This window comes from Grus americana, chromosome 1 (assembly GCF_028858705.1).
Source record: "Grus americana isolate bGruAme1 chromosome 1, bGruAme1.mat, whole genome shotgun sequence".
NCBI lineage: Eukaryota > Metazoa > Chordata > Aves > Gruiformes > Gruidae > Grus > Grus americana.
This window is the reverse complement of record NC_072852.1, coordinates 7,021,503-7,046,430: the sequence shown is the minus strand read 5'-3', so window position 1 is coordinate 7,046,430 and position 24,928 is coordinate 7,021,503. Positions and strand designations below refer to the sequence as shown.

Here is a 24,928-nt window from a genome sequence, read left to right as displayed (position 1 = left end):
TTGGGAAGCTTCATACTGCTTTACAGCCTAAAGATGGCTTTGCTTGCCAAAGGTGAGGGGTGCCTTTATTAACGATGGTGGCTATCTACAGGGTCCCTTGGCTTCCTTACAGGATGAAATTGGGTAACTGGTTCCTAGTAAGACCTGGTGTAAACACCAGCCTAAGCAGCATCTGTGAGCACATCTGCATTAGCCAGGAATGTGAATTACCCAACGGTCCCCGTATTTGGGCAGTCTTACCGCCAGTTGTACGATGCTCCTGCCCTGGGAAATGAACTCAGTCACTTACTGGTGTGAAACAGCTTGAGAGAGCTTGGCCACCCTCTAGTTGGCTTGTTCCACTCTATGGTCGCCATATGGGCTTGGTTAGGGAAAAGATAAATGGATAGGACTTCCATTTCCCTGGCAAGCTATTTCTACAGCTAAGGCTTCACAGGAAACCTTCACGCTGCTTTAGCCCGAACAGGAGGCTGACCGAACACAGATGGCTCAAGGCAGAGGAGGAAGAACATGCTTAAAAGCCCAACTTGCATCCCCCATTTCATGTTGTGCTATATAAATTCTACATGAAGTGAAGCTGGGAAAAGACTCTAAATAGCACACTGTTGGAAAAAAATTATTTTGATCTTCCATAAGGAGCTTTACCTGAATGAACTGAATTATTTCTTCTCTATCAGTCATTTACACTTCTCTGTCTGCTTGTTTCAGCAGCAAATGGAAAAGGTCATAAAGATTTAACTTTTGCACTACATTAGACAAATAATTACACCTTTTACAGAATACACTATTACAGCACAGAGAATCTACACATTTTATTACAGGCTTCCATTTTCATTTGCTTGTAACTTCATGAAAATGTATGTCTTTGAGGTTTTTACACTTGTCGGTATCTAAAAAATGATTCTGTTTTTGTTAACTTTGAGTTACTTCTGACATTCTGGTGGTTATGGGTGAGTGGTAATAACCTTTACTCTAACAGTGACTGTGCTCTGAAAACTGACTCTATAAAACACTGTCATGAGATTCCAGGTTCCTTGTCTTACTGTAACTCTACATCAGATCTTCAGAGTTTACAAAAACATCTCTTCCAACTACTGTCCTGGAAAACCACACTAAGGCACAGAAAACATGAAACTGATGTTTTGGTTTGTTTCGCCTCACTGCCAATAAGACTCAATCTTTTGTCTTCTTATCTGTTCCCTTCTTTCTCTGTTCGGACTATGTTCCACCTTTCTGTGATTTGAAAGCTGTATGATTTGATTATAGCTTATCCCTCTCTTTCATCAAGTCCCTTCTCCTCCTGATGTGGGAGCAGGATGAAATCCAGTTAACAAGAATCTAATAATCTGATTCAGGAAGACACCCCGATGTCATGTTTCAAACACATCCTATGCTTCAGTTTTGATACAGCCACATGTGCCTTCTTAGAATCATAGAATCACAGACTGGTTTGGGTTGGAAGGGACCTTAAAGACCATCTAGTTCCAACCCCCCTGCCATGGGCAGGGACACCCTCCACTAGACCACGTTGCCCATAGCCCCGTCCAACCTGACCTTGAACACTTCCAGGGATGGGGCATCCACAGCTTCTCTGGGCAATCTGTGCCAGGGCCTCACCACCCTCACAGGGAAGAATTTCTTCCTAATATCTAATCTAAATCTCCCCTCCTTCAGCTTGAACCCATTACCCCTTGTCCTGTCACTACACTCCCTGATAAACAGTCCCTCACCAGCTTTCCTGTAGGCCCCTTCAGGTACTGGAAGGCCGCAATTAGGTCTCCCCAGAGCCTTCTCTTCTCCAGGCTGAACAACCCCAACTCTCTCAGCCTGTCCTCATAGGAGAGGTGCTCCAGCCCTCTAATCACCTTCGTGGCCTCCTCTGGACTCTCTCCAACAGCTCCATGTCTCTCCTGTACTGGGGCCCCCAGAGCTGGATGCAGTACTCCAGGTGGGGTCTCACAAGAGCAGAGTAGAGGGGCAGGATCACCTCCGTCGACCTGCTGGTCACACCTCTTGATGCAGGACATGGTTGGCTTTCTGGGCTGCAAGCGCACACTGCCGGCTCATGTTGAGCTTCTCATCAATCGATACCCCCAAGTCCTTCTCCTCAGGGCTGTTCTCAATCCATTCCCCGCCCAGCCTATAGCTGTGCTTGGGATTGCCCCAGCCCATGTGCAGGACCTTGCACTTGGCCTGGTTGAACTTCATGCGGTTTGCATGGGCCCACCTCTCCAGCCTGTCCAGGTCCCTCTGGTTGGCATCCCTTCCCTCCAGCGTGTTGATCACACCACACAGCCCGGTGTCGTCAGCAAACTTGCTGAGGGTGCACTCGATCCCACTGTCCATGTCGCCGACAAAGATGTTAAACAGTGCCAGTCCCAGTACCAACCCCTGAGGAACACCACTTGTCACTGTTCTCCACTTGGACATTGAGCCGCTGACCACAATTTTTTGAGTGTGACCATCCAGCCAATTCCTTATCCACCGAGTGGTCCACCCACCTAATCCATGTCTCTCCAATTTAGAGACAAGGATGTCGTGTGGGACAGTGTCAAATGCCTTGCACAAGTCCAGGCTGATGATGTCAGTTGCTCTTCCCTTGTCCACCAACGCTGTAATCCCAGGCTTTCTAACTTTTGCATTTTCTACACCTAGCCATCTTGCATTGTCTATCTAGTCAGTGCAGAAAGGGCTATCTGGGAAGTAATATGACATGGGATATACAGGCAAGTGACACATTTTTGGTATTGTGATATTTTTCGATTCACTGAAAAGCTACTCTGTATTAAGGAGAGGTTTTTAAAAGTTGTATTGTACTGTATCAGTGTATTAAACTTTGTTCTATGTGCACTTTTCATAGATAAAGGAATACTGAAAGCTAAATCAACATTTAAAAGAAACGAGACAATATTGAAGTAAAGGAAGGAATAAGACAGAAGGAGGCAAATGGAAAAAGGCAAGAAAATGCTAGAGGAGACAGAAAATTTGGGAAAAAAGGAAGGAGATAAAATCTGTCCTGACAGACAGAGGGGACAGAAATAGCCCCCCTCATCAGGCAGCAGCAGCAAGCACTGCATACATTCAAACCTGATTCCCATGGCGAGAGCCACCAAAAGCAGGAAGAGAGGCCTGAATCAGTGAAACCTGAACCTCAGCGAACCAGAGGAGCCTGTAGACAATGGGACTGAGGGCAAGCAAACAATCAGAACCAAAAGGAAGAGTAAACAGTCTTTCAGGCAGCCAGAAAAATTACATCAGCAGTCAATAATGAAGCAAAGGGCAAACCCTCTTGCTTAAAGTCCCACTCCCATCCCTTTCTCAATGCAGTTTCAATATAAACTGGTGGGCTGGTGGGCCGCCACGCCTGTACAGGCAAACCTCTGCTTAAATCATCAGTTCTGCAGAACTGACTGATGCTATGCTCCTGGAAATGCCTATGACATGGTAAGGCAAGTGACGGACTGAAAGTAACACCTGAAACACAGTTACCCACAACTTTCATTTTGGGGAAAATAAACAAAAGCAAAACCGGCAGGTGGTACAGCAGCTGAGTACATTTAATCTTATAAAATATTGATGTACTTCATGATACTGGAAAGAATAGCCATCTGCCACCTATTGTTCATAGTCCTATAAACGCTTCGTATCAAATCAGATCTTTTGAGTGATATCCTTTGTAATGATTAGAGTAGGTTTTAGAAGTGACAAGCCTCAGAAGTTGAACAGGCAATTGTTTGAATTTAAGACTAACAGATAGGCTTGTATGTGTTCAGATACCTGCAGGATCTTCTGAGCCACTCACTCTTGGGATACATGCCTGTGCATAAATGGTTTGTATTTTGAGTGACATGGAAAAAAAGCCATTAGCTCATGTGCCTTAAAAACAATCTGCAAGCAGAAGTGGAAATGCCATATGCCACAAAAAATATGTTGAAATCCTACATGCTACGGAAGCTAAGCCAAAACCTATAGCACAAACACAATATGAAAAGGAACAGTCCAAAACCAGTTTTAAAAATTATTTTAGGACCAACAAACTTCTACTAACTGCTATCTTTTCAGTTCACAGAATGCATAATTTTGTAAAGTCAAAGTCAAGCTCTTCAGGGCTGCAGCTGTGTCCTTACGTGAATGTATATGTTTATCCAATGGGTTGCCTTAGGGATAGACCACAACAGCCAAGTGCTCCAAAACTTTCATGGACTTCTAGTCTACAATTGCCAATTCAAAGCCTGAGATTTGATTTTCAAAGCCATCATTATTCTGAAACCTCGCTCTGTCGGAGATTACAGCTCTATCAACGACTTGTTGAGGCAGCTGGTGGCAAAAGACGTATGCACCAGTACGCACATAGCCCTGCAGAGCCGAGTGTAGTCTGAAGACTTGGGAAGCCCAGGAAGGAAGAAAGAAGCTGAAGAAGGAATCGTGAGGGGTCATCAAACTCATTCCCTTGTCCCACGGCAAGCCTCAAGTCCCACAGGATTGATTCAGCTAGGAAGCCCATTGATACAGTACACAGGACTTGAAGACAGACAAATTTATTTCCATGAGATGCTGCAGTTAGCTTATATAATTCTGCACATATGCTTTGTGTTCTGCTTAATTTTTTTAAAGTGCTGTTTCATTCAAGAGAATGGATTTCATAAGCTTCACGGCTAACAAAATAAAGGGAAAAGCACATTGAGAAATAATTGCTGATGAAAATCTCGTAATTTTTGCAATATGAATTCTTGTATTCCTTTGAAGTCCAGTCGGAAGGATTGCAATGTTACAGGGAATAGGATGTTTTAAAAGGGAATGTTAATACTCTGTTCTTTTAACTCCGGCTTTGTAATATCGCTGCCAAATAATGTCAGTGGCCATGCTGAGAACGTTGTGATGCAGTATGTCCTAAGTGCAGGCTTGATGAGATGAAGTGTTAGTTTGCAAGGTGTTCAGTATCTTCACTTCTATGGCTCCAGCCGCAGCTGTAGGCGGGTACAACATCCGAAATTAAACACAGACCAGGTCATCTTTTGAGGTAACTACTGAATGTTCCCTAACATTAACAGATATTACCATTTCAGAATGTAATTTACTGAAAAAGTGTAGACTGTATCATAAATGTGATGCCCAAAAGAGAAATCCAAATGTGCCTTACGTCTCTCCAGTCCAAGTTCACACTTGGCAAGCGAACTGCAGCTTTCCCGTTTCGAGAACAGCAGATGGACTTGACACAGGCAAGTTTTCTGCCATGTAACCCACATTGCTTGTCCTACCTACATGACGTGGAAGATAAATCAGCACGTTGGGAATCGCATGAAGCCAAACAGCAAGGGGTCCCAGGAGAACTGTGCTGAGATCTGCCTGCTTCCCTGGGCACGCTCCTGCAAAGACAGCAAAGATACAGGCGTCTCTTCTATGTTCTTGTGATGCCACATAGATCTGTAAGCACTATAAATAACAATGAGTGCATGTACTTTCTCAGACTAAGAACTGTAATAAAAAATGTAGTGTTGGTAGAAATGGTATTGCAGGGATTGTATGTGGGAGTAGTGATAAAACAAGTATGATATCACTGTCAGCCTCCTGGAAAGCTGTGATTTTAGAACTGTTCCACATCCTAGTTATAGTAGTGCAACAGGAAACAATGAGCATATGGGGAAACAAAAATGATGATATATAGTTTGAGAATGTATGAAATAGAGATGAGATGGTTCAGATGAAGTAGAGAGCTCCTGGTGGAAGACATTTATCTTAACTAATTAGCCATTTTGGGAGGAAACAAATCCCTAGCTGGAAGAAAACTAAGTATGTTTTTATATTCCAACACCTAAAATTTTTAAAAAGACAATTAAGACTTGAAATTGGAAGGAGTCAGATCTGATCCCAGTATCCCTCTTGGGATTTATGGGATACTGACAGGGTACTTAATCACAATTACTTTCTGAAATGTATTGCAAAGCAATAAATAATTTGTTTTCTGTTAGACTTCCTCTGCACAAGGAAAGGAAACATTTAGACAAAAGTGAACCGAGCTGCTACATCTTACTGCCTTTAGCCATTTTCTCCTACATGAAATGAATGTCATATTCCACCATGCTGATACACGGCTATGTAGATTTGCTAGACTCTCAGAGGCTGTGAGATGTGCTGGCACAGGTATGTGTCATGTCGGGGATGATGCTTCCATTTTTTCCACTATTCAGGCTATTTTTAATCTAAAATGAGAGAAAACTCCAAGGACAGAAAGCCTATTAAAAAATGGTAATATCTGTGGAGAAGATTTACTGGTCTTTGGCTAACCAGGCAATAATTATTCAACTCATTTAATCTACCCTGGAATAGTGGAGCAGTGCTTTCTCCAAATTGCACAAAATGTCTTTGTATTACAAGATTTAGTAAAAATTATTATCTGAGGTTGAGAGCCCCACAATTCATAGTGCAAATTGTTTGGAACTGCTTATTTTAAAAAGTTTATCTTTAGTAGATTATGCTACATTCCTTGGCTACTATTTGAATAGGAAGTATTTAAATATAATTGTTACACAAACACAGGATTGTTTAAAACATTCAAAACATCTACTGAACATTGCTCTCTTTTTGTGTCATTACTGGATGCCTTTAGTTACTACATTTTAACTACTGTTTATTATAATCTTGCTTCTAGTGTAACACTGTATTTTATTGCTACTTCAAATTCCCTCTTAAACACAATGGTTTTCTTTCTAAACTAAACTTGCCCCTTCCAGTCATAACACCACTGTGGCATTTGAGATGTCAAATAGTCTCAGTCAGATGTTTGTTGCATTTCTACGCTTCTTCCTTTCCAGTTTTGTTTGTAAGTTTATTTACTGCCCCATGCAAAGCACAAGGATGTATATGCATAAGTAATTTGCAGGGAGGGAGTGGGAGCACCCTACTTAAGGAAGTGGTAGGGCTGGGATCAAAGTCATCCCTCTTGTGATGTGTATGCAACGCCAGGAGAGCTGGAATGAGCAACCCAGCCTATCCTGTTGTATGTATTTTCACACGGAAAGCTGAGAAGCTCACCCGTAACGCTGTACTTCAAGCCTCCAATATCCAATGCAGGTAGTTTGCCAGAGAAAAGAAGAAAAGCAGAACGGACTTTTCAAAATGAGTCTTGGTAGTTCATGCACCACAACCTAGTGACCAAGATAGATCTGAGGGGCACAAGGCCTATTTTGTGTTTTTCCTCCTTTTTTTTCCCCCACAGGATGCCTGTTCCTGCCAGGTGCCTCAACGCTGATGCGTGGGCTCAGCCTGTGGCAGCCGGCTAAACAAATTGCTGAGCTGGGTGTTGGTGGGTGCAGGGCCTGGCTCCGGGGGCAAACGCCCGAGTCTCGGCGGGTGCCCATCCTTACGGCTGCCGGAGCATCTGCGGCCTCGGCGAGGGACGTTTCCCTGTACCCCCTGGGTCCGGCGCTGCCAAGGCCTCGTAGCGAGCCCAAGATGGCGGCGGCGGCGGGAGCACAGAGAGCGGCGAGGTCAAACACCTCCGCGCCTCGTTGTGAGTCCAAGATGGCGGCGGCGGCGGGTCAGGCCTGTGGGACGGCACCGGCGGGGGAGGGACGGGGGCGGGGAGGGTTTCCATAGCGGCGGCCGCCGGTGTCACACCGGGGCACTTCCTGGTTGGAGGCCACCGATCCCGGGGCAGCAAGCAGGGAAGTGTCGCTGGGGAGGAGGCGGACGGAGGCCCCGGAAGGAGGAGGAAGCCGAGCAAAGGTAGGGGCGAGCCGGGACGTCCGGCCATTGTGCGGACCCCCAGGGGTGGGGGAGCGCCACGAGCGCGGCGGGGTGGCCGGCTGGACCCTTCCATTGCCGGGGTGCGAGGAGGGCGAGTGAGTGTGTGTGCTGTATATGTAGCATATATATAAATATATGTCTGTGTGGGGGACACGCCACTCCGGACCTCTCCATTGAAGCGGGCGGGGTGAGACCCAGTTCCTAGAGAGCTGAGGGGAGGCGGGCTCTACCATCCTCCCTGGGGGGGAGCCCGGGCTGCGCGCCACCACCCGCGGGGCTGGGGAGGTGGAAGAGGCGGGAGCCGGCTCCCGGAGGGTACTGGGGTGCTTCAGACTGTTCCATTCCCAGCGGAGGGGTGTGTGTGGTTGGGGGTGTGTGTCCCTACTTTTTCTGCTGGGTGGGAGGCGGAGGGGCAGCGTGTGGGGAGCTCTGGGGGGGTCCGCGCGGTGCGGGAGGCAGCTGACCGAGCGTGCTGGGGGAGCCCGAGGGAAGCCCTGTTGGAGGTGCCCCTGGAACCCGTTGTAAGGCTTGAGTGAGGTTGTGGCGGCGATGGGGGGGCGGCCCCTGGGGAAGGCACCCCCAAACAGGGGGGTGAGGGGTGCGCTCCCCTCAGGGCAGTGGGGGACTGTGGTGGCCTGGGCCTCTGCAGTCACAATGGGGGTGAGACAGGCAGGGCAGTCTGGAGGGGGTGTGTGTTTGGGGGGGGTCACCGCAGTGGGTCGGACACCCCTTGGGGCCTTCCTGAGGGCCCTCCTTTTCTGTCAAGGTGGGAGGCTGTGATCTCAACCCCTGTCGGGATCAGGGAGGTTTTGGATGGCTGAACCCTTGTTTTAACGTGACTTGCTGGCACTACTGCTCTGTGTACCTGCTCCCTCCTCTGCTTTTTGTAATACTTCAGGTGTGTGGTGAAAAGTGCCAGTGCCAGGCTGAGCGTCGTGGCCTGGTGCAGAAGGGTCCGCAGCCCTGCGTGCTTCCCACCGGCTGCGCTGCCAACAGCCTTCAGCCTCCATAACCCTCTCTTAGTCCTTGGCCTCTGCTGGGACTATCTGCAAAAGAGCCAATTATCAGATGTTTCGGGTTCTTTCTGTGGTGTGGATGGTTGCCTGTAGGAAACCACCGAAGCCATTGAACTGCCAGCTGCATGAGAGTCAAGTGGTGACTTAAAACACTGTCGCCAAACTCCTGTACCAGTCGTTTGCCTGCATACGCTTGAGAATAACTTTCTTTGTGCTGTCTTCTGTTTGGAGCAGGCAGCTGCACAGAAAGCTGGCTGTGAGTGTAGCTAGTTTTTAGCTTTCACTGAATTACAGTGGAATGAAAGCAAATGCGCGTTTGCCTTGTTCACAACAAATGCATTTTGTGGAGGATCAGTTCAATTAGAATACTTCTATTAAATAATAGTTCTCTAAGGTTATTTAGCTTGATGCGTACCCTGCAATCTAGAGTGGCTGTGTGACAGTCGAAACTCAAACTCTGCTAGGCGTATGTATGTGCAATCCCGTGGCCAATCACCGGTGCCTGAAACTAAAAGCAATTTTCTTCAGTGCTTTGTAGTGTAAATATTCCTGCTATGAACAAAGACAAGGGTGTGTCATTGTGTGTTTCATTTGTATTTGTATGTGCTTCCTCATTTGTGGCCAGTCAATGATTTTGTCTAGGTTCTTAAAAGGTAGTAGTCTTATTTTGTTGTGAATTTTACGTTTGCGCTGTCTTGGGCATTTTACTGAGCTGGGACGCTCAGAAACTTGGTGCTATATTAGGAATTTTTATTATGTTCTTTTTAATAGCTGTGCTCTTAAGTTACTCTAGTTTTGCTTCTTTTTAACTTCTGTTGTTACTGATTATAACTTTGAAGTTAATTCAACTTGGATGCAGTGTAAAATAAGTATTTAGTAGAACTGCCTTTTAACCAGCTGTTCTTTTGCCCTCTGATTATACAGCACAGAAACCAATAATTTCAGACTTAATGTTTTGCCAGCCATCTATAAAACTTTAAAACATGTGCTTCTGAAATCTCTGTATCTGTTTTTTTTTTTTTGAGGGGCCATAACGTTTTAGTTTAAAGAAGAAAGTAAATGACAGTAAAATACTGATTTGTGCCAGGCAGGCTCTCTTTAGAGTATTTAGACTATTTTGTCTTTGTGTGTATGTTTAAACAGTGCAGTTGCGTGCTGCTCCTGTGATTTCTTCAGAATTGGGAATATAAATTCTTAATGTTAACTCTTTAGCATCTAAGTTAAACAGATACTACATGCACACAGACTAGACCTGAATTTTTATTTGCCAACTTAAAGGAAAAATATCTTTTCTCTGGATAGATTCATAGTGCATAGAGTTATAATATGCTGTAATTTACTTGCAATCTGGCTCGTATTAGTTATCCTGAAACAGAGTATTGGGTAAAAAAAGAGACCTGGCATTAGGTGTGGAAACAGATAATTGAATGTATTATTAGTGTGCTTGAACTTGAAGTTGTAAAGAGGTTCTCTCGCTTCAGGTATTCCTTTCAAATCCAAGTTAAAATGCTGGTAGTTTCACAACTCCTTAAGGTGAATACCACTGAGAGCTAGTAGATCTGTGTTAGTAGAGGAAATACTGGATGGAATACAAAGGTTAGCTATTCCGAAAAAGAGAAGGATCAAAGGTACATGTGTGGGTTCTTTTATAGCCTTGTTAATTGCAAGGGAAAGCACAAAGGATGTCAGGTACTATTTTGAATAAAAAGACAGTTTTTCCAAGATGGTATCTTTCAGCAAGACACTCATCAAGTAATAGTCTTTCTCTCTCTCTCTTGTGTAATAGTTGGTAGTGTTTCTGTGCAGGAGAGAACCCTACAAGCATTGGAGTAAATGAGGTTTTTGGCTGGGAGAGCTAAGTGATAACCATTTAGTTTCTAACACACGTACTTAGGAAAAGCATATTGTAATACAATATTACATGTAATATTACAGTATTGTAATGCAATAGAAAGTACAGACTTCCTGATATTTGACAGTGTTGACTTTTCCTGACTTTCTGATACTGCTTGGATTTGCTATACTCGAAATTACAGATAAAAGATGAAACTTTCCTTTTTTTTAGGGACTTGAAGCAGTTTTGAATAGTCCAAGTAAATGGCCTTCAGCAAAATGATAAAGTTGTAAACAAGGGAAGTTTTATAAAGCACATATGCAGCGTTATTTCAAAGAACAAATACTGAATTTAACCAGAAGTCTATATTGGCTAGTAAACAGATATTAGCAGTAGCTAAGCAAAATATTTAGATGCAGAAGGCAAGATAGCAGTAACACTTTTATAGCTGGAAGTCAGAGCTCAAGTTTCTGTGGTGTACCAAAACATTCACTTTTCATGATTATGACACACGTTTCTAGGTAGTATATAGCTACTATATTCTCCCCTACTCGTTTCCTTAGTGTTACGTGACTAGATTTTTATAAATGATATGGTGCATAATTATGCTATTATTAGCCTTAAGTGGTTTTCAGAAGTGATGTTTTTTTCCTAATGAACAGCCTTTTCCTGTATGTACACACAATAAAATGTCATGTAAAGTGATGTTTCTGAGGCAAAGTATTGTTAGTTCATATTTACAAAACTAAGGTGAGATTATACCTTTGGAAAAATCAAGTTGAATGGGAGACTGTGGTCTTCCAGTTGACTCTGCATAAGGTTGAAGAGCAATTTGGGCCCAAAGGTAGTAGGGATGTTTGGTCATAAGTGCTTTGGACCTGGGTTGAGGGCCGTTTGTATGACTCATTTGATGTTCTTAACATAATAGCTGTAATTAGTCCAGTAAATAATTAAATGTCATGGAAGTTATATTTGCTAATTTTGACATCAGTAATCAAAAGGAAGCTGACAAGACTGCAGATCTAATGATATGTTTTAACCAGACACTTTATTTTTGATTAGGCTGTGTGTGCTTAAATGTCTAATTTAGCAGCCATTCATAGAGAATTGACAGGACCTGCAATTCAAACTGTTCTTCTTCACTGATTGCACTAATGGCTTTGTGTTCATCTGTGGCTTTTTATAACGTTTGCATACGTATTTCTTCAGCACGATACCGTTTTCTTCCCCTAGTAAGCCTCTTCCCTGTGTTACTTTTTCAACGCAAAAAAAGTTTGTTGTAATTTTCAGTCTGCAGTGTTACTGAAGGCTTCCTTTTGGCAGTTGGATTTTTTTTTTGTAGTGTGTGGATGGTTTTGGTGGGGTTTTTTTGCTTTGTTTGGATTTTTATTGTTTATTTTTTTTTTCCAAAACTGGTTTTAGCAATTGATACAGGAACCTTCTTGTGATGTGAATCCAGTGCTGTGATAGTTCCTCTGCTTCTTTGGCATGTGCTGTAAATCTGTAAATGTTATGTGAAGTCATACTTCAGTAAAAGTTAGATCTCTTGTCTTTTGGTATTTTATTTTTTTTAAACATTAAGAGATCAGGAGAGTTGAGACTTGAAATCTGAGTCAGCACAAGATATTATCTGGCTGGTTTAGCACAGGTGGTTAGATTCAGCAAGTTCTAATTGGCTCTGAAAAGAGGAAATGAATTGCATAATACTCACTACTTTACAAAAACTCTATTTGTGCAGGTATTAGAGGAAAACTCTATAGCTTAATAGATGTGTCTGGTTTTTTCTTTTCATCTCAACTGTGAGGTGAAGTTACTTTCGTTTAACTGTTCTATCAGACTTGTATAAACTTGCTTTTAGCAGCAGGATGGAGATTATGTAATAAATTTTCCAAAATGTACTTGCTGTACTGTCATTGTTGGAGATTAAGTCCTCTATGTTTCGCTTTGGGGAGAGCCAGGCATATTGTTAATGGATCCATATCTGCCCTACTTGTATAGCTTTTTTTTTTGCCTTTTTTTTTTCTTCAATTATGAATGAACTGCTGGGATAGTTTGCGGTTGCTAGAAATGGTAACTTTTTCAGGTTTTGTTTCTGAGGAAGAAATGTTGGATGCTAATGCCAACCACTTCTCATTTAGTAAACTTATTCTTGTGTTTTAAAGAGTATCTTTATATTTCATCTTCTTGTTAGCTGAGGCTGCTGAAGGAAAATACTACTTCAATGGTATTTTCAGTTACTATATCTGTATTGTAGTCTTGTACTTTTAACTTCTTAAGAATGTTTGTTATCTTTTGGGAGCAGTTAGATTTTATGAACTAGTACATGCCCACAAGTTTATAATGTGAATGTTAGAAGAAAGTACACGTTTTGAGTTGATAAACTTCAAAATATATCCAAAAGCAGTAAAGTTCGTCAGCCATAACAAATACATCTTTGTGTTCCTTTTTGTAACAAGGAGGGTGAAAAGATAATGGGAAAGACAGTTTATATAGAAACATTTATTCTAGTTATTTGAAATTGAAAAAAATATTTGTCTCTTTATTTTCCTACCATGATCAGGACATGTATACCTCTGAGAAACCTTCTCCAACAAGATACCTTGCTTCAAGACCTGTCTTGGATTATATGCAAAGAAGCTTCCAGTCATGAGTGAGTAGATTTCCTTATTTAAGAAAAAAGAAACCCTTAGTTTGCAGTTTAGAAGAAATGTACTTCTGTAGTGAGTTCTGGAAGGTGCTTGTTCCTTAAAAATGTTCATACTGAGTTTTGTCTCTTCAGTCCTTTAAAAATAACCAAATAATTTGGCAGATGCTGTTCTTAATCTGCAAATTTTTGATCAATGGGTGCTCTGTAAGACTTCTGTGTTGGTAGTCTGGTATAATTTTCAAGAAGGTGAGTTCTGTAACAAGCTGATGTTTGTTTTCTTCAGTATAAATAAAACGTAACTCTGAGGGGGAAATGTCTTGGTTTTGCTAAGAACTCCAAAATATGTGGCTGTCCAGTAAATTAAAATAGCTGGTAAAAATCCAAAATAAAATGAATGGACTGCGTTTTATGGGAAAAAATAAATATATTACTTAAATTCCAGTATAGGGGTCTGATCCCAAAGGAATTTTGGCATGCGTTGGAAAGATCTGAGCCATAGAAAACTGTGACTTAAGATCTGTTTTGGTGGAAAAAAACAAATGAAAGACACCAGAAGTTTTGTTTTAGGCCATATCTGATGGGTAAGATAATCTCTTTTTAGTGAACTGTTTTGAGTATTTAAAGGTCTTTCATAAGTTTTGCGGATGTGAGACTTCTTAATATAATTCTTGGCAGCAACATTACCTAGCCTTACATCATGTAGAAATAAGGATATAACTTCATATGCACAGGAACTGTATTTATAATGTAGCTTAGTTTCAACACAACTGTACTGAATCTGTTGAAGAAAGAGCATCTAGTTCATAGGATAATTATATCCTATGTTAGTAAAATAAGACCATTTGATTTTCTGGGAGGAAGTGAGTAAAAAAAAAATTGTTGGTTAAATTTCTTGTCAAACTAAATGAAAAATGGCTTTTCTTGACATGTAGAAGAAAAAAAGAATGATGAAGGAAATGCTTGCTAAATGCAGCAAAGGAAAAACTACACCAAAAAAAGGACTGAAAGAATTGCTGAACTCTAGGGCTCATACTTAGTGTACATAAACTGTTTTAGTATTTATAGAGAATTATATCTGTTTTCTCTTTCATATTGCCATTCACACTTGTTTACTTTCTGACGTTTAAAGTATTTTCTGTATTGCATAGATGACAACTTCACAGGCAGTTATTCCAGTACCTGAATATCCTGATTTGACAAACACTGCTATATTTATCTTCATTTGTTTTATAGAGCATCTCACGTGCTGTCGTTGCCTAATGTATAATCTTAAACATAACAAATAACTTGAAGTCTTTTTACCTTTTGAATCATAGTTGCTGTGTTAAGTGTGACTCACCAAGGTGCTGCTGTTTGTTCGTTTGAGTACAACAAATACTGTCATGGCTTGAACAAAACACCATTGGTTTTGGTGAGATTTTGATGTGATTCCAGACTGGAGAGTTTAGCTTTATATTAGGAAGAATGAAGACCCTATTCAAATGAAAGATAACACTTTGGCAGTACTTTTTATGGTGATTAATAATAATATTATTATTATTCAAAATACAGTCTCTTCTTTGCAGGACACCACATTTTTGTGGTAGATTAGATGCTTAAGTCCATGCTAAGTGATGGACTTCAAGGACACGACAGAAAATACTGCTTTTTTTGAAAATACAGTTTAGAGAAGATTAGGTGTTTATGTTCAGCTGGTATTGCGTTTCTTAGTTTACGGTTTACTTCAGAGAAACTTGAACTATAAGCATGGTCATAGTTTTAGGCTTCTCTCTACTAAATACCTTGGTCTAAAGGTATTACCTTATGAAGATGCATTTACTCGCATACTTCAGTACATGTAAGCTTATTCACAAAATCTGTGGGCACCTGGAATATCTAGGTGTGTTTAAAAGTGATGGGAGTCTCTAGTATTCCGAACTTGTGCGTCACCTAGTGTAATTCAAACCAAAAATCCATGAAAATGATTGTCTAAAATGTGGAAACATCAGACTTAAGAAGGCTGATAATTTTTTGGTTAAAAAATTCAGAATGCTGTTATGTGCAGGCTACAGTATAGAATCCTACTCATTATTTTCTTGTGATACACTTGATGCAATGTATATTTCCATTGCTGTTTGTGAAGGGCTATTCTAGAGTCTCAGTCCTAAAATGATTAAATCCCTCTTCTAATATCTGTCCAAAATTTATTCACAGGCAGTTCATACCTATTTGGTTTTTTTGCCAACCTTATTCATTAGCTTAAAAAGTAATTTTTACCTTGTATCATATTTGATGTTTTAGCAGTTTCATACACAGAACATATTATTTTATTGAAATAGTGTGTAGATGTAAATCTGTAATATTTTGGTACTTAAGAAGCATACACAAGCTTATTTTTAAGCAAATGATCAGTTAAAATTTTTTGGAAAGTGAATAGGGGAACTACTGTTGTTCTATAACTTTATTAAAATTATCAGGTGTGTAATTAAGTGGTTTAGATCCTGTTGTACTGATCTTCTCTAATATTGGGGAAGAGATTGACAGAATTGCAAAGTTCACCATTCATGGGAGTTGGTTTTAGTTGTTGGGCAATACAAAGAATCTGAAAAGGTGTTAAAACTGAGGCAGTCTCTATTAAGGCTTTTATTTCTGTGGAATGCCTTTATAAATGTCTATTTTGGTGAGTAAGGATAAGACAAATCCATATTTCAAATTATACTTTAACATTGTGTGCCCCATAGGACAGTGAGGTCACATGCTTAAAGGGTGGGGAAGAGTATACAGTGTAGCTAAGTTAGATTGATTTTGATTTATTTTGTATTTAAAGATAACTTGTCAGAGAAATCCTGGCTGTATGTAACCTGCCTAGCATGTCACACCACAGAAGGAGTTGGTTTAATCTTCTACATTTTCTCCAGCTGTTGACATTTAACTGCCAGAAAATGTGTAGTGTCATGATAAATTCTTACAATTATAAACTGTGCTTTTCATGTTTGGGAGTTTTCCTGTGCTTTCTCCTTTGAAGAAAGGTCAGTGCAGTGAACTTATTTGAGCTGCTGCAATGAACTCAATTTGCAAACAATTAAACTAAATGTTAGTACATAGTGTTGCAACAAGCTGCTGACATCATCTTTTTTTTTTTCCCCTTAAATGTATGGGAAGCAGTGCCAACTTTTTTTTTATAATTCTGCTGTCATAATAAATTGTACAGAATAATTCTTTCCTGGCTTTGTCTTTCTGCTTTTAGTTTTGTTTTGCTCACCTTAAAAACTTAACACTGCATGCAGTTGGGAAGTTAACCTGCTATTCTTCATGCTGCAGTATAATCTCTTAAGGTTTTCTTCGTGATTGAGGGTAGGAGCACACTTTGTGTGTTTGGAGAGGTGCTGTGCAATGTAATCTTATATTTTCAAAATGATCAGCGTGGCCTGGTAATGAGGTGGGAAACTTTTTGCTTCAGCAGTTCAAATCAAGACCACAATGGTGTGATTAAAGGCTGCTGCTGTTTGATGGTTGGTTATTTATCTTGACCTCTCATTACAGCTGGCTTTCTAGTTTGTGTTCACAGAGGAACCTTAGGGTTTTGTGACTTCTAAAAAAAAAAAAAACAACCCAAAACCACCCAACTTTTTTTTTTTTTTGAGTTCTTGTAGTGTGTATGAAGAAATAGTTTTTGCTGTCAGTTTCTCTGTTCACGAGCAATAAACTTGAGAATGAAAACAAATGTTAAGGTCATCTTTAATAGATGAAGATACAATGCTTTAGCAAGTATACATTATTATTCCTATGCTTGCAACTGAGAAAAGTGTGTTCTGGGCTTCTATAAAACTTCCTATGCTAAGAAAAGTCTGTTTGGGTAAGGCTGGCTCAGTTTTTCCCCCTTGACTCCAATCTCCCCTCCTCGTGTGCCAGAGTGAATTTGTAGTGAAGTGAGGACCAAGTGATACTGCTAGTAAAACTAGATGCAGGGAAATGGGCGTTTCTTTGTAGCTCGCACAAAGTGTAAGGTGGCTTTGCATTTTGTGTGTTTTGGGGTAAAGTGTTGCAAATAACTATGAAGCTCATTGACGTAGTTTAAGAGGCTTTGTAGTCATCAGTTCTTTTCAGTGAGCTGACATTGAAAGAAAGGAAAAAGATTAGGTTCTGATTCATACATAAAACTACGTGCTGGGGAAGGAAAGGTTAGAAGTAAGCGAAAATATCTTTATAATGAAGTATAATAATGAATAGCTAAATGATACCAGATTATTGTGTAACATGCTAAGTTTTTGTTTTATTTTTGAACCATGAACCCTGAAAACCCATTCATAAAATACTGTATCTTCAAGTTTGTATGTGAAGTGTTTTCTTTAACAATTGTTCTTCTGATTTCACAGCACAATTATCTTCTAATCTTTAGAAATACTGTGACTTGAGAAATATAGAAGCAGCTATTGTCTCCTAGATCATCTTTACTGAAATTTGAAATAGTAGTTCTTCATGGAAAAACTGAAGTTCTGAATGATAAAGAATTGTGGGACATTGGGGATAAAGAGCCATAATGCAGATTTGAAAAAGGTTAGTTTGAAGAATTGGGATATGCTTAAAATATTTTAAGAGCTAAATAATAGTAACCCCCCTTGCAGTTCAACTATCTGGAAAAGAATGAAACCTACAAGATACTTAAAATAGTAAGCTACTGTATATTAAAGACCCCATAAAAATTACTTCATTGATAACATTAGTATTTATCATATGTTTGCTCTATTTTTTTTCCTGAAACCATCAGGGGAATTTACAACTATACGTAACTTGGATCAGAAGTAATAGTGTAGTAACTCTTTTTTTTTTTTTTTTTTTTTTTTTTTTTTGTAGTGGGAAGATGAAGCATGAAAAATACATGTACACTAAGTTGCTTGATTCCTGAACCTAGCGGTCAGGAGAAGCGCTTACCATTCTTGATCTTGCTGCACAGTTACTCTTCTGTGTTGTCTTAACTTTTCACTTCTATTTTCTTCAGATACTGCTGGTTAATGCTGTATCTGCTGGCTGTCCCCTCTGCATAGTGCAGCTAGTACTCGAGGGAGGCTATCAGCAAGCGCGCTGGAGATAGTTTTCTGACTTGAAATGCAGATTCAGAGGTGAGAGTTAATGAGTTACAGAAACTTGTATGGATTTGTGGAAAAAGCTTTGAATGAAGTTCAGTTTCATTAGAAAGGTCTAGCCTGTAGGAGCCAAGCCTGAACTGAGGATCTTTAAAATTTCATGACCCCTTAAAATGTCGCCCTTGCCGACAGAGGGGGTGGTGTTCTTTCCCTGTCTGAATTCCTGCATTCTTCCTTGTTGCAGGATCATTCATGAGGTTGATTTGAATTGGGTGGGCTCCCTAAGCTGCTTACTACATAGCTGGGTAAATGGTTGTACTGCTGTGAGGCAGGGAGAGAAGCACAGGGGTGAGAATAAGTGGTTGGTGGGTGAAACTGTCCTTTCCAGGTAAAAAGCAGGTAATGCTTTTTTTTATTTCCCCTTGTTTGAAGTGTGTATGGAACTATAGCTTGTTTAGGAATGTAGTAATCTTGGGCTTCCTCTGTACTAAGTGAGGAGAGGCATCTCTAGAGGGCTAATCAGATCTTAGATGACCCAGTTTTTCACCAATGCTGTAACTAAACCACCCCTCTAAATACAGGGGGTGCATTAGTCACAATAAAATATAAACCCATATACTTTACATGCACAGAACTGATGCATTGCATTGAGGAAATGTAGGCATGTTAGTAGAAACTTGTTTTCTTAATATTCACATTTTATGGTGTTGGATTTCATTTTATTTATTCAATTGACACAATGATGACACTTCTCAGACCTTGTGACTTTTTTTTGCTGATAGTACAGCTGTTTAAATATATCAGAACACAAATGAAAGCTTTTTGAAATATGTCTGTATTTAAACAGACTTTTTAGATTATTTTTCTTCATAATCCTTTCTTTATTTTTTGATCACTTTAGGATATTTAGGACTGGTAAGTTGTGGCTTTTCCTTCCACTTAGAATTTATTTTTAGATTGAAGAGGAAGACAAACATTTTTGAGTTTTGTTCTGCCACTTTTTTAACTGAACAAAAGAAGTCTTCAATCTCTATGGACTGAAGTGAAGTCACTTTCCCTTCTTAAGCTTTGCAGGAGGTTGCAGTGACCAAAAATGTATTTATCACATTCAGAAACTGTGCTTCCAAGTGGTACGTTCAAGTTCAGTAGTCTCACTTTCTATAAGGCTTTGTCAACAAAGAGGTACTGCTTCGTATTTACTGTTTCATTTAAATTAGTTAATATTGTATAGAAAAGCTATTTTTTTTTAAACCCTTTACATATATTTGAAATACATTTATTGAACATTTAAAAAAAAAAAGTTTTATTTTTTTGTCATAGAGAGAACTTCAAAGCTATCTTCTTTCAGTTGGACTTTCTCCCTGCGGGTTTAAATTGATGGTCAGATTGATGGGGCTTCTCTAAATAAGTTAGTGCAACATGACACCTACGTTTAAACCAATGTAATTTCTGTTTGTAAACTAAGATGTTGGCACTGGCAGGAAACTATTGTTAGTTTTGAACTGGCAGGAAAATGACCATCGTGAATGTTATTGGAGGACCAGTCTTTTTGTATACACACTTACTGCTCCCGGAATATGTCCTTTTTAGACACTTGCACTTCATGTTTGTTCTGTCACGTTTGCAAAGAAAATTAAGGCTGGATTATTTACAAATTATTTATTTTATGACACACTAACTCTGTGTGTGTACAAAACAGCAAAGATGGTAGAAGTATGTTTCTAATATTTTATATATCTAAAAATTCATTACATGTTTGTGCTATATATTTTTATATTATAATTTATAGCATAAATAGAAAATTATTTACTTAAAATATATAATAATTCTTTTATGTATGTGTGTATATGTAGAGAAAGAGAGTCCTCTTTCTAAATTTTGCTGCCTCTTGCTGTTTTGACTGATGGCCAGTAGGGACTGCTGAATTATGACGACTAATTGGCATACACAGAAGTAGATCCCTTTAGCATGATAATACTCTCCTGTTACTTTTTTTTTATTTAAATCTTAGTCTTTGGGTCTATCTCTGTATTCCTTTAGATAGACTATTGCACAATAATGCCTTTATTGTGGATCTTTGGTACTCTTGCAGCAGAAAGAGTGAGTCGCAAAGAACACTGTAACCTTGTTCTCTGGAGTGAGTATCAAGTATGCACCACTATGTAAGCAATTTGTATTTCTGGGATTCTATTCATCCTGTGATAAGCTGATGGTGCTGTTCAAGTACATTCCAAAGGGGGAAGGATACAGAAACTCACAGCTAAAATACAGATGAAAAGTGAGAGCTATAAATGTAGACATTTGGGCTGACACCCCCCTCTTTTGCATAAGGGACTGTGTAGAGACAGAACAATGTTGTTCTGGTTACTGCAGGGAGGACTTCATAGAGGCTGCAGTATTGAGCTTCCTAGTGGTGTTATAATTTCCTATTACACTAGAAAATTCACAAAACAACAGCTGCGTCAGATGAAGGATTAGAAATGGGCTGAAGAACTTTTCCAACAGCAGTGATAAGTGAGGTATTTAGAGGACTTTCCTTGCCTGTTGTGAGTCATGTTGTTCTCCCTTTCCGTACAAATGACTGAATAATATGCACCACTGTGTTGGAAAAGTGAAGCCATTGCTGCTCATTATTGTGACTTTATCACAGATAAGGCTACAGCTCTCTTATTTTTCTTATTTTATGTTATTTATCTTCACATTCAAGACACAAAACACTTGATTTACAAGATGTATCTTTATTTTATGCTACATTGACTGTGTTTCAAGAAAAGCTACTCTGGCATTCTTTACCCAATTTTTGATAGGAAACAACTTCTCTGATTTGTAGCACGGATGGAAAATATTTGGGATCATTGCCGTAAGTGGGGTTATGCAAGTAATCCCAGCAGGATTACTGGCTCCGTGACTGGCTCAGTGTTTGTTTAAATTTAAGATCTTTACTTAAACTATCCAATCTGTTGTCCTTTCAGTGTTTAAAGGATGGTTGCAGATGTTTGTGTAAAAAAAGTAGCTGCACTTAGGTGATATCCTATCAATCAGCAGATTATAAGGCTTATTTAATCTCTCATTGCAAAAGAGCCCCCTATAATTAAGATATTTAAATTCTTAAAATTATGTGGGAGACTGACAAGATAGGACTGGAATTTTTTCAAGGCTGTTGGTATGCCTATACCTATTCCACTCAACATTTCTGAAGCGAGCAGAAAGCTGTACAGGACTTCCAGGCTGGTTTGGGAAGCGGGTGTGTTGCAGTTTCTTTTTCTTTTTTTCTTCTGGTTTTTTTTTCTGTTTTATTTTGTATAACATAATTATTCTCTGGAATGGAAAGCATACCAACATGCTGTAGAATCTCCATTGCTTTTGGCCAGTGCGGTCATTAACCTAATAGATCACTAATATAAAAGGCCACTTTGTTTTAATAAAGCACTTCGGTTTGCCATAGGAGAGAATTCTTGAATGCGGTCTTTCTGTTTTACCCTTGAAAAGCTCTTTGAAAACCTGCCTAATTCCATGGTAGAGTGCTGAAAGGCTCACTCAGAGCTCTTTTGAGCAGGAGTCAGACTTCCCAGAATTTTGAGAGACATAGCGAAATAAGTCTCTCGCCAGAATGTGTTCTGTCGCGTTCAATATAAAGCTTTTTCCTTCTCTTTTTTTTTTTTTGGTAGAAGAATTTTGTACAGCGTTATATGAGGAGAATTATTTTGTGATGCTACTGTTTCTGTGTTGTATGAATGCTAAAATGGCAAAACCCTCCTTTTCTGCCTTCCCCCAAACCTACTTTTTGGAGGTGACACTTGTCAGCTGCTGCTCTCTGTTCTTACCAGTGATGCTGTGCTACAGCCATACTTTGTGTCTGGGCTGTTCTACAGACCCTGCTTGCCTTGCATGCTTCAGAGCGGTTATATTTCATATTACTTTATATCTGGTTGTAAAAACAAGACAAGCTTTTTATCTTCCTCTCCTCCCCTGCCCCCAGTAAGAGCAAGTTACTGTAAGAGTGTTTGAAGGATGTCAGGGTTGGTCGTGGGGGATGGGAGAGGAAAAAATAGGTTTATAGTTTGCCTTGAAAAGATTAGGTACAAACTGAAAAGTGTCATTTTTGCTTTTTGTTTTCTCCCCCCACCATACTCTTTTCTGTGCTCCGGAAGCAGTGACAAAAATGTAGCTTTAACTATGTGGTAGGAAAGTACTTCTTTTTAGCCTTTGCTCTAATGAGTCACTTGTAGTGACATTTCAATATTTATTTATTCCCCATGCATTAAAACAAACTAAAAGAAATAATATTTATGTGAAACTCACTGTAAGGCTCTTGGTGTTGTGGTTTTTTTTTTTCTTTAATGCATTGACCATTAAGTGGAACATCCATTTTGGAGAAACTTGTGTTTTTGTTTAATGCTGTATATTCAGTGGTCCTACAAGATGGTGTAGCAAGGACAGGTTACCTGTGTGTTGTCCAGTGAAACCTAACAGCTCAAGTTCAAGGATAAATCTTCTACCAATGGAGGATGATGGCACTTCTGTTCCTTTAGCACTGGTGTAGTACTGCTGGTAGTTAAAGTGGTGCAGTTCAGTCCCTTCTTGTCCGGACTATGGGCAATTGTTGCCTGAAACTGGCATGATTCTATATTCTCTGCAGCTACTGAGAGAGCATGGAGAATAGTAAATGTACTACAGTCTTCTGTCTGCCAAAATTGGGACTGAGTCACTAGGCCATGCACAATTCCTGTATCTTTGCTTCTGTAATAGGTAGGTAAGATGTTCTTCATTTGGATAGTTTGTCTTAAAGTGAAGCTGAATAAAGAAGCCTGTTTCACATGGCTGCTTCCTGCCTCTGTCTAGATGCAAAGATGCCCAGGTGTTTCTCCCATTTTTTCACTGAAGAGGAGAACTCTGTTTGTAGCTGAGCCATGTATATGCTTTATGGGAAATAGCACTGGATATGAAGCAAGTGTGATGTGCTAGTTACAGTGCGCTACTAAATAAATCCATTCGTGAGAACAGAGGCAAAACAGAGATAACCATAAAAATAGCCACAACCAGCTTCTTAACCAGAATACATCTCTCAAATATAACTCTAGCATTAACCTTAAGTAGTCACGGTTAACAGGATTGTCATATTCAAGCACTAAGCTTGCATTTTTTTAAATACGTTAGCCAAAATATGTTTTGAAAGACTGCATTTTCTGAGTGAATGTACAAGGAGAGCAGAAGGTAGAAGCCTGAAAGTGAATGTTTAATGGTATCTCCTGTTAGAACGCAGCTGCAGTAAGCAAACAGACCCAGGTAGCTTCCTTTCAAAGGAGAGTGGATCACTTCTGATCTGTGTGACCTTCAGACTAATTTCCCTCAGTTACTTTTGAAGCACCGAATTCTTTCTTCCCCAGCATGTCTCTCTTTGTACCAATGTTTTCATCAATAGGTAAGCTATATTTGTAGGAATAGATACTTTTTAATGTTAAGTTAGCCTATTACAAAATATTTAAAAACTTGTTTTAAAAACTTTGATTTTTATTGCAGGGAGAGAAAGCCATACCGTAGATTAATTGCCACACAAATTAAGCCTGCAAATACATGAGTTTAATAAAAGTACTGTGTATTTTGCAGTGGACTAATAAGGTTTGATGTTCTTCCTGGTGGCTGTGGACAGCTGCATTTTATTACTTGGATTAACTATCAATATAGAAATACTAACATGCAGCAAAGGATTTAATCCTGCTAACAAATAGTGATGCATTGAGTTTTGTAGTTTTTCTTTGCTTCAAGGAGGTAAGAGATTATTAATCTCATTCATATCCTTTTCAACAGGAAACCAAGTAAGGGTTTATATTAAAAGCAAAGTTTTTCTCTTTTTTTTCTTTTTTTTTCTTCTTTGATTTGAACACACATTCACTTTTATTAATCTTTGCCAGATTAAACTAATTTACTTTGACTTCAGTATTGACACATAGATAAGATAGTAATAGTTTTGATTTTTGTTTAATATTGCAAAAAGAAGAAAACCCACTCTTGTAATGAATGGTATGGCTTCTTTCTATATGCTTAAGTTTGACAGAATATTTTATATTATCCTTTAGCTTGACAATAAATCTGTCGATTAATACTACAGCCATGATCCAAATCCCAGAAACACACAATTGCTGCATATTCTGGTCGGAATGCTGCATATGCAGGAAATGATGCATATTGCTTGGAAAAAAATCTTTTAAAACTTTTCTGTTGTCATAATTACAACTTCATAAATGTTTGGTTACTTTTTGAGACTTCTAGTGCGGAACTTTTTTTGCAAAATTATCGTTTGTAGTTAAAACTATATAAAGATTTGGACTGTAATATGAGGGAGACTGAGACATTGTGGGGTGTATACATTCACTGAGATCTTGTACTAACACGCTTTCTTCCACCTGTTTTGAAAAAATGTATTTTATCATATTTGAAACAAGCTGCTTAGATACAACTTTTTTTTGGGAAAATGTCATTTGCTTTGCTGCTTTCTTTATTTACTAGCTAGTGTGCCTTATAAACTGGCCTTTTGTCCTTTGAATGGTATGGATCTGAGGGACAGGAGAAAGAAATAGGATAAATTTGAAGGTCCATAATAAGAATCTGTTGTTCTATAGTT

General features: G+C 39.4%; 1 protein-coding gene across 5 annotated transcripts in view; it reads left to right on the top strand.

Moving 5' to 3' along the window:
- Window positions 1–7,595: 7,595 nt before the first annotated feature.
- The window catches only part of USP6NL (USP6 N-terminal like), a 128,235-nt gene continuing 110,902 nt past the window's right edge, over window positions 7,596–24,928 (top strand). The window contains exons 1-2 of one of the 5 annotated variants that reach the window (XM_054802010.1): window positions 7,596–7,725; window positions 13,157–13,246. In XM_054802010.1, coding sequence (XP_054657985.1) covers window positions 13,243–13,246 — 4 coding nt within the window. In that variant the 5' untranslated portion in view covers window positions 7,596–7,725; window positions 13,157–13,242. The other 4 variants (XM_054802030.1, XM_054802020.1, XM_054802040.1 and 1 more) reach the window with 4 other exon arrangements.